This window comes from Grampus griseus (genome assembly GCF_964374135.1).
Source record: "Grampus griseus genome assembly, chromosome: 10".
NCBI classification, from domain to species: Eukaryota; Metazoa; Chordata; class Mammalia; order Artiodactyla; family Delphinidae; genus Grampus; species Grampus griseus.
The window spans coordinates 61,643,750-61,659,010 of NC_139004.1; the positions used below are offsets into that span (position 1 = coordinate 61,643,750).

Genomic DNA, 15,261 nt, shown 5'->3' on the forward strand with positions numbered 1-15,261 from the left:
AGGACACAGCCAGAGGGAGAGGCAGATGTGGAAGCAAATTACTCTACCCTGTGATGAAGCCAGTATAGGAACGCAGTGTGCCAGGAACGCAGAGAAGGGCAGGGCCAGCCAGGCGGGGAGGACTGGTGTGGGCAGCGACAAGGTTTTTCAGAGAAGGGTCTTCTGAGCTGGATTTCTTAGGAGAAAAAGAATGGCAACAATAGCCACAATGATTATAGCAAATGACACTCATTGAACACTTTCTGTGTGCTGAGCATGTGCAAGTATTAATACACTTATGCCTCAGAACAGCCCTGTGAAATAGGTACTATTATTAACCCCATTTTACCTATGAGAAAACTGAGGTAGAGAACCATCAGTTAACTTGCCCAAGAACATACAAGTGGCCAGGACCCAGGTTCACACAGGCAGTCTTGCTTCCAAGCCATAGCCCTAACCATGCCCCTATCCCGCATAGGACTAGGAAGTCTTCCAGAGATAAGAGGGGTGAGCAGACCCGGTCACAGGGCTGGGTTCTCTGGCCCAGGGCATTTCCTCATTGCCAACCTCAACAAGACCGAGTAGAAATTTCCTTAAAAGCTACCATACTCTCCTTGCTGATGACTCTTCCCCCTTTCTTGTCATCACACCTGTTGATTTGGGACCCATCACTTAGGGAAGGAAAGTATTCTAAGAAGTCATTTGTAGGGCCATGCACACAGTGGGTGCTGATTAAATGTTCACTGAGTCATCAAAATGAGTCTATGGGTTGAGGTGTTGATTAGTTTCAGCGGGTTCTCAAGGGAGACATGAAGTGGCTCCTGATACTCCTCACACCTGTGGGGAGTGAGCCCCTGCTTCAGGGCCACCCACACCTTCTCCCTGAGCCCTCAGGACTGAGGGGCAGTGGAAGGGCACAGGTGGAACTAGTGCCCAGGGTTGTGGGTGCTCCAGCCCGAGGTCACCTGGACTGCAGGGCGGGAAGGAGGCGCCCAGAGCAGAGGAAGCCAGCAGAGATTTTCTAGGAAGCCAGGGAATCACTTCCACAGAGCTCTTTGAATAAATTTACATGGCAAAGAATATTCTTTGCCTGTTGCGTTCCAGAGGCTCCGATTCCAAGGCGAGCAGAATGCCAGAAGTGACTCAGGAACTGCCTTCAGGAGCCGGGAGGGGAGTGAGCAGGAAGGGGCTGCGAGGAGGGGTTAGGCTGGAGTCTGGTCCCTCCTCACCCCAGGGACGGCCAACTGGCCTGGTTTGTCCAGGACTGAAGGGCATCTGGGATGCAGGAATTTTAGTGCTAAAACCAGGGAAGTCCTGCGCATCCCTCCTCCACCCCAGCACTGCATGGCTGCACTGCAGGCTGCCGGGCTGTCGTGTCCTGTGTCACGGCATTGTAACCACCATTGACTGAGCACCAGCTGTGTGCCCTGTGCATTCAGGAAATCGTCTTTCAGGAGGAGACAAGAAGATGAGACAGTCTGGGGCGGTCCAGTTTCTGGTGTGAACAGTCCATATTCTCCCCCCACAGCATCTCCGCCCTGATGGGAATTCCCACACCTACAGGCCAGCGACTCAGAGGAGGGGGGACCCAGCCTTGCCCTAAGATGAGGTTTCCAAGATGTTTGGGGAGACCAGACCCACGCTAACAAGTGTCAGAGAGCAGCCGAGGCCAGGAAGAGATCCAGGGCTGGATGTGGGGCTCAGCCTCCTGACCCAAAGGAGGGAGGTCAGTGTGGGTGGGCAATCAGAGAGGGCGTCCTGGAGGAGGTGGTGTAGCGAGGGGAGCATGAGGTGGCTCTGCCGTTGCACAGGGCATGGACAGTGTTTGGCAATGTCTGAACTAGGAAGTGGTGGGAGCTGCACATGGTGGGTGGAGGGAAAGAGGGAGGAGGCCGGTGGCAATGGGATCAGACTGGTCCCAGCTGGGGCCAGGAGGCCCATCCCACGGCCGTGGCCTTGGGGATGGAGGCCTGATTTTTGGTGGAGCTAGGGAATTGTGGCCAGTGTCAGAGGAAACGGTGTCAGGAGGAGCCAGTTTGAAAAGGAGGGTTCACAGTTTGCTCCCAGTGACTCTCAGGAGCCAGCAGAACTGAGGGAGAGATGCACCCAGTAACAGAAGCTGATGAACTTGAGACAAGATGGAGTAGGGGGTCCCTAGAGCTCAGGGGACACCAATAGGACAGGGGAAACTGGCCCAAGAAGAGGGATCATCAGGAAGAAGCTGTCCCAGCCTGGGGAGCAGGTGTAGGGCTGGTACAGATGGAGAAGCTGGTGAAGGTGAAGTTGGTGCAGGTGGAGAAGCTGCTACAGGTGGAGAGACTGTTGCAGGTGGAGAAGCTGGTGCAGGTGGAAAAGCTGGTACAGATGGAGATGCTGGTACAGATGGAGAGACTGTTGCTGGTGGAGAAGCTGATGCAGGTGGAGAGGCTGTCCTGCGTGAGGGTGAGAGTCATGGGGTGCCGGCATCTAGAAGAGTATGATCTTTGTGTGATCTTTGAGTCAAATCTCGTCCAGGCTCCCCTACGTGATGGAGCTGTGTGAGATAGAGGCTCCTTGCACTTCCCCAGCCAGAAGTGGGTCTTCCCTGCAAAGCTGGGGGCCTGCCCTCCCAGGCCTGAGGGGTATGGCTGGGCCTGAGCCTGGAGTGTCCTCAGGTCTACCCCGATCTCTCCTTACCCTGGCATCACCAGAAAGCTTGCAGCCAGGGCTCAGCCAGTCTCAGCCTCAACAGGGCATGGGCCCTGAGCTGCTGAAGGAAGGGCAGGGCCAGAGCCAGGTGCAGGCAGTGGGAGAACAAGGGAGAAAACAGATCCCACCCACTCACAGTGAGCCACCTGTGGGGACCCAGAGACAGAGGACACTCTTGGCAGGTTTACCTTGGAACCTGAAGCTGCCTGGCTGCTGGGGAGCAGGGAACTTCATCTGGAATCTGGTTTCACAAACTGCCGAGTCCCAGGGGTTCTGGTGCCCTGCTGGAGGCCAGCTGGGGCAAGACCCTTCCGAGGACCCGGGGCCCTGTCATTGGGGCTTCGTTATTACTATATTAAATAATAATATCTAATAAGTGTTGTAATTTTGAAGTAGCCATGGCATTAATGCTATTTGAGATACTGCAGCCCCTGTAATGGAACAGAGAAATAGCTGCATTTCTATTGGTCACAGGTATCGCTAACACTTCCATCTTGCTGCCTGCATTCGTAATGGAAGGAAATGTTAAAGTTCAGATAGAGGTTAATGAGAACGAGATGCAGTTCCCCCCAGATTTTTTCCCCATCACTCCAAGAGGTCTGTTAGGTTCCTCTGAGCTGCAGAGGCAAACAAAGCTAGTCTCCTGACTGTTAGCAGTCGGGAGAGTGGTTATCCAGTTGCTGACTAGAGGGGAACCCTAGTCAGAGGGACTGGAAATTATCCATTTCTTGACCTGGGCGCTAGTGACTGGGCGAGTTCAGTCTGTGGAAATTCATCCACCTGTGTGTACACTTAGGATTTGGGCACCAATCTGTATGAACAGTTGACTTCAATACAAATTTTAAAAGCACCTTTACCAGAACAGATGTATATGCAGGTGCAAGCTTGCGTGCACACGCACACACACACATGCATGCACACACACCACACACATACACACACCACCACCACACACACACACACACGCCGCTATGTACCAGGGGCCCTAGGTCCATGGGTGTCCACGTGTCTCCAGAACGCTCGCAGGCATGTGGACACAGATGGATACAGTGAGACAGAGAACACTATTTTTAGGAAATAATTCCAAGTAAACGAGGAGACTTCTTGATTTACAGGACTAGTGATGGCTCACAGTGGAGAGGATTGCCCTGCAAGGAAGGGGCTGCTGTCATCCAGGCTGCCTTATTTTTTAATAAAAAGAATAATGACTTTATTGTTTTTGAAAAATAATATAAGATCATCATAAATAATTCAAAACTGAAGAAAAGCACGAAGAAGAAAGTTTAAAATTACCTAAACTTCCACCAGCCGAGGAAAAAACGTCACCATTCATGTTTGGTGGCGAGTATTACGGACGCCTCTCTTTATTCACGCAAAGATGGAGTTAGACAGGGACAGGCTTTTATTAAATAGGGATCTACTCCTTCACCTGCTGTTTTCAACAAAGATGTTCCTTTAACTTTACTGGAGTGAACCAGAAGAACAAGAGGCTGAAGGATGGGGTGGTTCTGACAGTGTCTGTCCCGGGACCTCTCTCCTCTGGCTTCCCTTCACACATTCCGTGCTGCATCTCCCTGCGGACCAGAGGCGGCCTTTTGAGACCCGGCTGTGTTGTGTTTGCTCACTGTTTACCTGTTACCTGGCCAGGTGCCTACTTCACGGTGATTGGAGCCTGGGCCCTTGGCGGGGTGTGTGCAGGGGTCGGGGTGGCAGCCACTCATTGGGGTCATTGGTGACATGTGTCCCAGGAGTCAGATCAAGGCAGAGCTTGTCTTTGACAGAAAGGGATTCTGTCTTGGCAGAGATCTCCAACAGGTGACCGGCCCTGCCCGGGTTTGATGTGGTAATTAGTGACACGGCCTCCCCCTCCTAGTGGCAGTGGCGTCCCAGTCAGGAGCTACGCCGACCACATCCTGTTTTGGTGGGGCAGTCGGGTACACATTCTCCGGCCTCCGTGTCAGAGTCAGAGCCTGTTCACACCAGGTCCTGGATCATCTGAGGCCACCGGGGGCCACATTCTCCCTGTTTGGCGTCACATGCAGCTGCTGGCTGGACGTCCTAGCGGAAGTGCGGTCACCATGTTCTGGTTCTGCTATTACTCGAGATGGGCCCTGGTTTGTTCAGACTCAGGAGGAGGGGAGTGAGGAGTCTGGGATGCTCCATCAGCGTTTTCCATCTCTGGAAGGATGCCTCACTCTGGGGATTTCTTTGAGATCCTCTCAGGGGGCTCTGTGGCAGCTGTGTACACAGCTCTGCGGTGCCAACATCTGGATGGCAGCTGCCAGGTTGTTACCCAGCTGTTGCCAAAAACCTGCAGGACTTGCCTGGGCCTCGGTGAGCAGATCCAGATACCCCCTCAGTGGCCAGATGTTGGAACCTCCATGCCCCAGGTGAAGTCTGGGCACCCTCCCCCACGCAGGTGCGTGGTGCTATGGGAAGACCAGACAGACTGTCCTCCACCCTCTGGTCCCACCACTCAGGCCGAGGATCTGCCTGAAAAAGAAGCCCAGGGTTGGGACGTTGGCCCAGGAGGGCTCTGATCACCCTCCTAGGGTCCCAGGGTTTCCTGTAGAAGAGACAAGCTGAGAGGAAGGGCAGCAGTGGGTATCTTCTAACGCCCTTGCCCCTCATCTACGTATTCGTCATTCATTCCATCCTTCATTTGTTCAGGACCAGCCTGGCCAGAGATCTGAAATAAAAAGGTGACAGGCCCCCTCCCTGCCCCATGGAGTGTCCCCTTCAGCCCAGGGTGTGTCGGGATCAGTTGTGAGAAGTGTCTCAGAGTGGGCTTGGTTAAGGAACCAACAGGTGTGAGTGTGCCCTTTTATATCAAGTGGGGTAGAATGAAGGGTCCCCGATGACCCAGTCACTCGTGCCTACTTGCATTCAAACGTGCTCGTTGGGATGGGAAAGGGAGGAACGACCCTCCTGCAGGTCCCCATGCATTCCCTGGAGCCTGGAGGGCTCTGGGTTTGCCCAGGCCAGCATCCGCCAAGTGTGCCTGTGGAGAGGTGGGGAGCATCTTTGCCAAGGTGCTGGTCCTTGCCTCCACCAGCCCAGCCACTCCCCCCAGGTCTGGCCACCCTGACCCCTGGCCGTGGGCACAGCATCAGCCCCATGTCTGTGTCTTTCAGCTTCCCTGCAGGTAGCGTGAGGACAACCTGTGCCCCAGAAGCAGGATGAGAAGATGGCAGACTTCCTGTTACCTCGGGTCACCAGCAGCTTCCGCAGGTTCACCCGGGAGTCTCTGGCGGCCATTGAGAAGCGCATGGCAGAGAAGCAGGCCCGAGGTTCGGCCGCCTTGCAGGAGAGCCGAGACGGGCTGCCCGAGGAGGAGGTTCCCCAGCCCCAGCTGGACCTGCAGGCCTCCAAAAAGCTGCCGGATCTCTATGGCAACCCACCCCAAGAGCTCATTGGGGAGCCCCTGGAGGACCTGGACCCCTTCTATAGCACCCAAAAGGTGACTGCTGCCCACCCCCCACCCCCACCTCCCTGCAGCATCCCTGTCAGCACAGCAGACAGCGAGAGGGCCTCACCTGCATACGGGGGCTCTGTTTGGGGTTGGCTTCCCTGGGCCTTGGGAGAGTGAGTCATTAGTGATCTATATTCCCATCACCTTAATGTTAGAGTTCCAGAATAAAAGGCCAGAATTATGCAGCCTGAGATGGTTTGGTGCTATGAAAGAAAGAGCAGGCAGCCACACTTGAAATCTTGCCTCCCTGTGGAGTATCTACTTTGGGAATCATCTGTGGTTAGATTATTCTCACCCCTGGAGGACTCCTCCCGGTCCCGTGGTATGTGTGAATTGGAGTCGGGCCCTGAGTCCAATTTGGGCCCCAGAGCACAGCATGTGATCCCTCTCCTAACCAGAGACAGCATGTAGCCCCCATCCCCCACCCCACGGAATTTGCTAGGCACTGGCTGTGTAATGACAGCTCAGGCTGGGGGCCACGGCAGCAGCATCCTGGGCCTTGTGGGCTGGTGATGGGACCTTGATGGCCAGTGGGAAATCTGAGAGGGGTAGGGAGGGGTGGTCCTGCCATTGTCCCTCCTGAGTGTAGGGAGAGGAAGGGGCTTTTGTCCACTAGGGCAGGGTAACCCAGGCTTCCTCAGGTGTGGATTTCTGCCCAGGAGGTCAGTTCCCCCATCTGGGTCCCCTGCCCGGCCTCACCTCTCAAGACCGTGTGCTCAGCCCTGCACCCAGCCAGACCACGGGCATGCAGGGCTCCTGCAGAGGCCTGGTACCCACCCCAGCTGCCCACACTTCGGGCCTCACTGCCGGAAGAAGGCGGGTTTGAATTTGGGGGAGGCCTTTCCCCAGAAGGCTGGGTGCCGAGGAGGATGGTTCCTACCCACGTCACTGCAGTTGGTCCAGGGCTGAGGAAGCGCTGAGGAAGTGAATGTGAGCACCTGGCGGGTATGAGTGTTGCGTGTCAGTGTCACCGGGCGTCTGAGTTGTGTGTCACTGTGCAATGAGACTGCATTCAGGAGACCAGGAGTCTGAGGGTGGGAGAGGTGCCAATTGTCTCCGTGTGTACACGCACATGTGAGTGGGTAGGTGGAAGGAAAGCCCACCCAGGCTATATGCACAGGCGGGAGAAGAGACCTTGAACCTGGTCTCGATTCCCCCCAGAGTTCGAGTGACTCAGGCTGGGTTAAGGTGGGGGCCTGGGGCCACGGTTGGGGTCAGAGTTAGACTAGACATTGGGATTAGTCAGGTTGGGTGGGCCTAGGTCCTGGTTGGTCAGAGCTGGAAGTGAGAATTAGGGTCGGGTTAAGGCCGCAGCTGGGGACGAGTCAAGGTTTGAGTGGAGCATCGAAGTGGCGATGGGGTTGAAGTTAGCTGGGACAGGAGGAGTCATGGCACGGGGACCCGGCTGAGAGTAGGCCAGGGCTGGGCTGGGCTTTGGGGAGCTGGTGGCAGTTGAGCCTGGGAGGAGTCAGGGACACTCTCCTGTCCCTGTGATCGGGGACACTTGAGTGGTGGCCCCAGGTAGGATTCTGGTCTCTAACCTCCCGTCTCCCCTTGCTGACCCCCGGTCACACTGCCTGCAGCCCCACCGGGTGATTCAGGCACCACAGCAGAACTTTCAGTCCTCATCTCTCTGGTCAGCTTTCTCCCCAGCCCCGAGTAAAAAGAACCTTATCTCAACAGCTCAGCCCTTGGAGAAGCACAGCCCCAGGCTATGCCACCTCAGCTGTGCCCGCTGAGCCAGGGCAGGGGGAATGGACTGCTGTCCTCAAGGGTGGCATCTGGCTCAAATGCCCACTCGATGTGCTCGTGGCTCAGCCTCTAGCACCCATTGTCCGCTCAAATGCCCCGTTGAGCTGTGTAGATAGAATCTTCTGGAAGCACAGGGAGCGGGTTTACCCTGGGCTGCACATGATCCCCCGAGGAAGACACTAGGTTGTGTCCTCTGGGGTCAGGTGGGGCTGCCATCTGTCTGGACTCCAGGAGACACGGTCCCCGGGAAAGCTTCACTCTCCTGGGCTGGGCTCTGCATTTTCCTCATCCCTACTCTCACCCGTTAGTCCTCCCTGCTGACCCAGCTCCCTTATCAGACCCTCGCTCCTCAGTGGGCCTCATGGGGAAGCACAGAGGGGTCAGAAGGGAGAGGGGAAGGAGGGGGCATCAGCGGGGTCCTGGCCTCCGCTATGATAACAGCTCGGCTAGGATCGTGAAAGGCCTCTTCTGGCTGGGACTGTAATTTTCAAACGAAACTAAATCCACCCAACCTGACAATCCCTTAAACTTGATCTCATCCCACCCCAGCCGTGGGTGACCCAGCAAGGGTCCACTCACCTGTCAAATGTGCCGACTGCCCCTACCCGCCACCTCTCCCTCAGGCCCTCTCCTCTTCCTCTCACCCTACCCTTTCTCCAGAGTTCTAGGGCTCTGAGCCAACAGCTGCCCCCCAAAAGCCTCTGTCCTCCATAAGGGCCTAAGGGCTGCCACCCGACCTAAAGCAGCTCTCCGTCCACAGACCTTCATCGTCCTGAACAAAGGCAAGACCATCTTCCGGTTCAGTGCCACCAACGCCTTGTATGTCCTCAGCCCCTTCCACCCCATCCGGAGAGCGGCCGTGAAGATCCTCGTTCATTCATATCCTTGGCAGTCCATCCCCGCTGTGTGGGCCCCAAACAGGGCGGGAGAGGGGGGCGGGTGGTGGATGGGGCGTTTAGGGCTGAGGGTGGTGCTGATTGCCGGTCAGTCCTCAGACGAGCACACAGTTTTCACCTGGGAGCAGTTGGACATCAGTCTCTCGGACCCCACCCCGAATCTGCATCTGCATTTTAACAAGATCCCAGGGGATCGTGGACCCATGAAAGTTTGGGAGATTCGGCTCTGATCCTTCAGGAGAGAAATGTCCTAGAAGCTCAGCTACTGAGGATCCCAGAAGAAATGAGGCCGATCAGTGTCCCCTGGTTCTGGTCTTGGCTCCACATGTCCCCTCCCACTGCACCCCCAGGCCTGCACCTCCCCGCCTACCGGCTGGGACCTCAAGCAGGTCCCCGGTGCTCAGCCAAGGAGAAAACGCTTCCCAGTAAAGAGGCCTCTGGTTTATTCACATGTGGGCCTCTTCCAAGGGAGGCATCGCTTGCTTTTTGATTAGGTGTTGACAAAATGTCTGCAGTTTCCGAGTATCTCAAAGAACTCTGGTTAGCGTTAAGTTACATAAACCACAACCTAAAAAATCTTCAGGCTGCGGAGGAGAGCTCTGGGACGGCTGCAGTATGGTAAGGGACGGGTACTGGTCTTTGGGCCCTAGGAGGACCCCATTCGGGTCGAGCATGGGACAGGGAAACGGCTGTTCTCTGGACTTCAGAAAAAGGGCCCTATGCATGGAGCCTCTCGGGGCGGGGGGGCAGGTATCTGGCTGTGGAGTCAGAGGCATCTGTGTTTCACTGTGAGGGCCTGGGCAGCTTTGCTTTAGCTGCAGCTGACTTGCCTGTTAATTGAATCGATGATGCTGGGCTCAGTGGTGTGATGAGCTGTTAGATTGGTGGCTTGGCCCGAGAGCTCCCCAAGGTCCCCCCTCAGTTCCCCCCTCCGGATGGACCTCTTCTGAGGCGAAGGCGAAGGTCTCACCCATTAACCTCTGGTCAGGGCAGGAGGCTTCAGGAAAACAGCTGCTCAGTGGGGGACTGAGTAACAGAGACAGATGCTGACTGCTCGGGGGACATTTCCTGTCCAGGCAGGGATGAGGGATGCTCCTTCCTGGTTCCACTGTCTGCCCACCTGTGCCCCGGTGCCGGATCCCAAACCCAGGGACCAGTCAGAGGGCCCCAGGGACCCGTTTGTTTTCTGCTTGCAGACGCTCTCCAGCCCCCTCCAACTGGCTCCTGCCTTTCTCATGGAGATGCTGAGACACATGTATGTCCAGGGACCACCCCCTGCTCCCAGCCCATGCAGGCCATGGCTGTGGCGTCAGTAGGGTGGTCTCTAGGGTGGGCAGACACTGTGGGGAGAGACTATATTCAGGGGCAGCCTACCATTCACAGCTGCATCCTACTTTATGAGGCAAGGGTGGTCCTGGATTTAATTTTGAGCCATTCTGCAACTGTTCCCAAGCTCCCTGTAGGTGCCAGGCACTTTGCCCGGCACCCTGGAGGTGTCAAGCTGAATAAGACACTGTCCTTGCCCCCTTGGGAATTTTACAGTCCCCTCAGCGTGATTAGACAACCACACGAGGAGTTGTCATTTCTGCCAGCATGTGGGCATAGCCTGGTGAGAGCAGTGCAGCGGGAGGAAAGGCCAGCCTTCTTGCTCTGAGCCTGTCTCTGGCCTCACTCCAAGGGCGTGGCGTCCCCGAAAGCATGCTCCGGCTCCCACCTGGGGCTTCTCCTCCAGGTATGTAACCAACCCAGCTCTGTTTGGTAGCCACTGCAGCCCCTAGGGATGAAGCTGCAGCCCCAGGGCTCCTGCAAAGCTGGGCCATGGGGCAGCTGAGGCCAGGGAGGCGGTAGGGGCAATGCAGTCCCCAGCCTGGCCAGAGGGTCCACCGAGCGGTGGCACTGAGGCTGTGTAGGGCTGGTTCCGCCCGGCAGGACTGGCCCTGAGGTCACTGAGGTGGACCTTGTGTCCCAGGGCAGCTGTCCCAGGGAAGTGGCTCAGCATCTGGGAGGCCCTGTGCTGGGCTCTGAGCAGCTGCCTTGACGCTCCACTGCCTGGGGATGGGAGCACACTGCTGGCCTCCAATAGCGCCCCTTAGCGGGCTTGGGGGGCACTGAGGGAGAAGAGGGGCCTGGATTGTGGGGTTTGGGAGCAGCCCCTCTGTGTCCTTGAGTCTTGCCATCAAAGTGTGGTACACCAACCAGCAGCAGCAGTATCACAAGGATCTTAAAGGAATTGCTGAAACTTGGGCCCAGAACCCGCATTTCAAGAAGGTCTCCATGATTTCTGCACACACTGCTCTAAGGCAGTCATTTCCAAATGTCAGTCTGCCAGTGGCACCTGGGAAGTTTGTTAAAAATGCAGATTCCTAGCGCCTTCCAGACCAGAATCACCAGTGTGAGGCCTAGAAATCTACAAGCTCTTCATGCATTTCCCTTTTTTTCAATCAAGATACAGTTCGCATACCATAAAATGTACCATTTAAAGTGTACCATTCAGTGGACTTTAGTATATTCATAAGGTTGTGCAATCATCACCACTTTCTAATTCCAAAACATTTTTGTCACCCCCAAAAGGAACCCCATGCCCATTGGCAGTCACCGTGCGTTTCTAATGCCCACAGATTTCAGGTTTTGAATTAGGAGCTTTCTCTCCATTTACACTTTTTTTTATTGTGGTAGAAAACATGTAACATAAAATTGACCATCTTAATCATTTTTAAGTGTCCAGTATAGTCATATTAACTATAGGCACATTGTTGTGCCATAGATCTCTAGAATTTCTTCATGTTGCAAAACCGAAACTGATTGTTGGCCTACATTTCTATAGCCATTCAAACATCTCAGTCCCCAGTGTGCAAAGTTCTGTGCCAGGCCCTTTGGACAGGGCAGTAGGGGCAAAGACTAACTTACGAGGGGGCAGGAATGCAGTCCCTGCTCTCCAGAAAGAAAGCCCGCTCACTTGCGACAATCCAGGCATTCCCAGTGACATGCTGGTGATCGTGCGATACCTCAGTTCAGCTTTGCTCTGGGCTCCACGCTTGCAGCGTGTCCCTGGGAAGTTGCCTAAAAAGTAAATATGGGCATGTAGAATTTTTTTTTCTGAAGTATTTTTGTTATAATCCTGCAGAATGTGTTCCTGCCAGGATTAAATAAAAGAAACCAACAGAACGCCAAATTCCACTGCAGTCACATTCAGAGAGGCCGCACGTTCATGGCAAGCAGCATTTTGCCTTCCTGGGTGCATAGGATCTGTTCACAAAATCCTCCCACATTCCCTTGGAAGATTCAAATGGGCAATCAAACCACATGTTTGTGTGTGTGTGTGTGTGTGTGTGTGTGTGTGTGTGTTAATTTAATAGCACAAATATATGAAAATACCCCGACCATTAATTCCCTTCTCTTTGATGCCTTAGGATCTGAAGACAGGCAGCCCCAGTTTCAGACTTTCCCCACAACCCAGGCTGGCAGTCCTTGCTGGCATTTTAATTATGAGGCTGGGAGTGGGTGTCTGGGGACAATGACACGGCAGGATTGAAGATGTTCAGCTGAACTCAGCCCCGGAGAGCTGGCCTTTGCCTCTGCCCACACATGAAACCAGCTCAATCATCGGCCTGAAACCACCAGGCAGTGCAAACAGGTGTGCCCTGGCCAGGAGTACACTTGACTTATCTCTCTGGTATTGGCTGTGTGCGTGGCTCCATGGGGGACCTAGGGATGCTTGGGCTGAGTCACAGGGACTAAAGGCTCAGTCTAGGTAGGAAAAGATCACATACACAGGAAAGACTGAGAATAATGGAAGGGCTGTCCTCAAGGATAGGAGAGCCAGGCAGGGTTTTGAGCAGTCAGGTGGCAGAGACTAGAGTCTGTGCACCTCACCCTCCATTGCTGTGTCTGGAAAAGCCAAAATTCATTCAGGGAGCACTTGTCTTTTCCCACCGTGTGACCCAGGCCCTGGCTAGCGGGGCTCAGCAGGGCTGTCTACTCTGGTTCTTCCCTAAGTCTTGATGCTAGACCTTGATTCACCTCTGTCTGTGTCCCGCCAAGTCCTCTGGTCCAAGGCGGCCTGTCCGCACTGCTGCTGTCTGCCAAGTGACCTTTTCTCCTCTCTAATGAGAGCTATGAGTGGTGTGTGCACTGAGAGAGGGCTTGGGAGAGGCTTGGCTCCCCAGACAGGGGTCTCCCCAGTTCTGAGCCTCACCAGGACTGACGGCTGGAGGAACCCTAACCAACCTTCAGTGCCTGTCTAAATGCCTCCTCCAGGAAGCCTTCCTGCCCAGCCCAGCCAGAGGCGGGTCTGGTTTCTCATAATACCCTATCTTGGAGCAGTTCAATGGCTAAGAGGCCTCCCTATCTCCCGCACAGAGCCACGCACATGTGCTCACATGAGGTTTGTTCTTAAAAATGACAAATAATTCTGTTCCTCTTCCTGGGTGGCCGTCTGCTCACACTTTACAGAGCCCTTCACCCTGTGGTTTGTACCCACAGTCGTATTCTGTGACTGCCGTAACAAACTACCACAAACTTCGCCACTTGAAACAACACAGACTTACCACCTTATAGTTCTGGGGGTCAGAAGCCCAAAAAAGTTCTCACTGGGCTAAAAGCAAGGTATCGGCAGGGCTGCAATCATTTCTGGAGGCTCTAGGGGAGAGTCTGTTTTCTAGGTTTTTCTGTTTTCTGAGGGCTACGGGAAATCCTCGGCTCTGGCCCCCTTCCATTTCTGAAGTCAACAGCAGCTGGTGGAGTCTTGCTCTTAGCATCATTACTTTCATATTTCAGGAATCATCTGATCCTCAGTTGGTTTAGCAATGGATCTGTGGGGATGAATAAAGTCTGGTTGAGGGGCTTGTTAACTGCCCAGTGAGGAACGCCTTGGCAGGGAGCTGGGGTGTGAGGAATGGGAATGTGTGTGTGCACATGCGCACGTGTGTAGGGGAGAAGGGCTGCTGAGTTGGGTATCTGATCCTACCCTTGAAAGCTGGAGAGGAACTAGGCCTGGCCGTGGAGACCCTCCCCCGGGCAGAGGGATGCACAGATACCAAGCTGAGGGAGGGACCTCGGTGTCTGGAGAGACACCCTCTGGCCGGGGAGGAATCAAGGTTCCCTGAGGCCCTGGCCGCTGAGCTGAGCAGCTCTGGTTTGAGTATCCAAACCCTGGGGTGTCCCAAAACCTGACCCCTCTCATCTCAGATGAGAAATTGGAGAATTCGTTATATACTGGGGGCCAGGTCTGACATGCTATTGCCTGATACCCTGGATTCCCTAGAAGGAGTGCTGGAGGTGTGGAGGGCATTCACCTAGATTCCTTGAGATATCCCACCTCTCTCTCCAGCTGGGCCACCAAAGTCAGTACCCCAGCTCAGCCCCATCTCCAGTCTGACTGCATGGGGCTCCCCATCGGGCCCGAGGCTGGGCCAAGCCATGGGAAAGGGTGGAACTGTGATGGGGAGGGAAGAGGCAGGCCCCCGGAGCTCAATTACTGCAGCTCCCGGGCTTCCGGTGGGAATCGCCTGGCTGGCAGCTGCTGCCCGCAGGGCTGAGGCCGGGACAAGGTGGTGAGCCTGGGGGCAGCTGCAGGGAAGGGAGGCCCAGTTTCCTCTCTTGGGCTGGGGAGAGGATTTGTGGGGCAGCAGAGTGTCCCTGTTCTAGGCTGGGCCTCTCGGGGGTGCTCCTACCCACAAGAGGCCCAGGGTCTGGCCCTTGTTCCTCTGCAGGTCCAGTAGAGGTAAGGGAGGCCATGGCGGTCAGTCAGAGCTTTGTTCAGCCTGAAGCAGTGTCTGGGACTTGGAGCCAAAGAGTCAGGGATCATGGTGACACAGTGGTTAAGAATCCGCCTGCCAATGCAGGGGACACGGGTTTGAGCCCTGGTCTGGGAAGATCCCATATGCGGCGGAGCAGCTAAGCCCGTGTGCCACAACTACTGAGCCTGCACTCTAGAGCCCACGAGCCACAACTCCTGAGCCCATGAGCCACAACTACCGAAGCCCGTGCACCTAGAGCCTGTGCTGCACAAGAAAAGCCACCGCAATGAGAAGCCCGCGCACCGCAACGAAGAGTAGCCCCCGCTCGCTGGAAATAGAGAAAGCCCACGCGCAGCAACAAAGACCCAACACAGCCAAAAATAAATAAATATATTAAAAAAAAAAAAAAGACTCAGGGATCAGACAAGGCCTGGAGCAGTTCAGCGTGAGGCTAAGGGCCCAGAGGATGCCCGAGACGCAATCCCAGCATTTGAAGAGCTCCCCTTCTGGTGGTGACAGATGGGCACTGCCATTCAGGGAGCCAGACATGCTAAAAGAGGGATGCCTGGTGCCATGGGGGTGCAGCAAGCAAGAAGTCAGGGCAGGTTGCTCAGAGGAGGCCCTCGTTGAAGGAGGGAAGCAGTGTACTAGGTGGAGAAGAGGCCATGAGTGAAGAGCATGTGCAAAGGAGGAAGCAGCCAGAGATGTGGTCCCCTGCCTCCCCTCAGGTCACTGT

The 15,261-nt window shown here is 55.1% G+C and overlaps 1 protein-coding gene across 7 annotated transcripts in view; it reads left to right on the forward strand.

Moving 5' to 3' along the window:
- Positions 1 to 5,854: 5,854 nt before the first annotated feature.
- SCN5A (sodium voltage-gated channel alpha subunit 5) overlaps positions 5,855 to 15,261 on the forward strand; it is a gene marked incomplete at both ends in the record, with an annotated part of 85,866 nt that continues 76,459 nt past the window's right edge. For all 7 annotated transcript variants that reach the window (XM_082664513.1, XM_082664515.1, XM_082664517.1 and 4 more), the window contains 2 exons: positions 5,855 to 6,127; positions 8,652 to 8,797. In XM_082664513.1, the coding sequence (XP_082520639.1) occupies positions 5,855 to 6,127; positions 8,652 to 8,797 (419 nt within the window). The remainder of the gene's footprint in view (positions 6,128 to 8,651; positions 8,798 to 15,261) is intronic.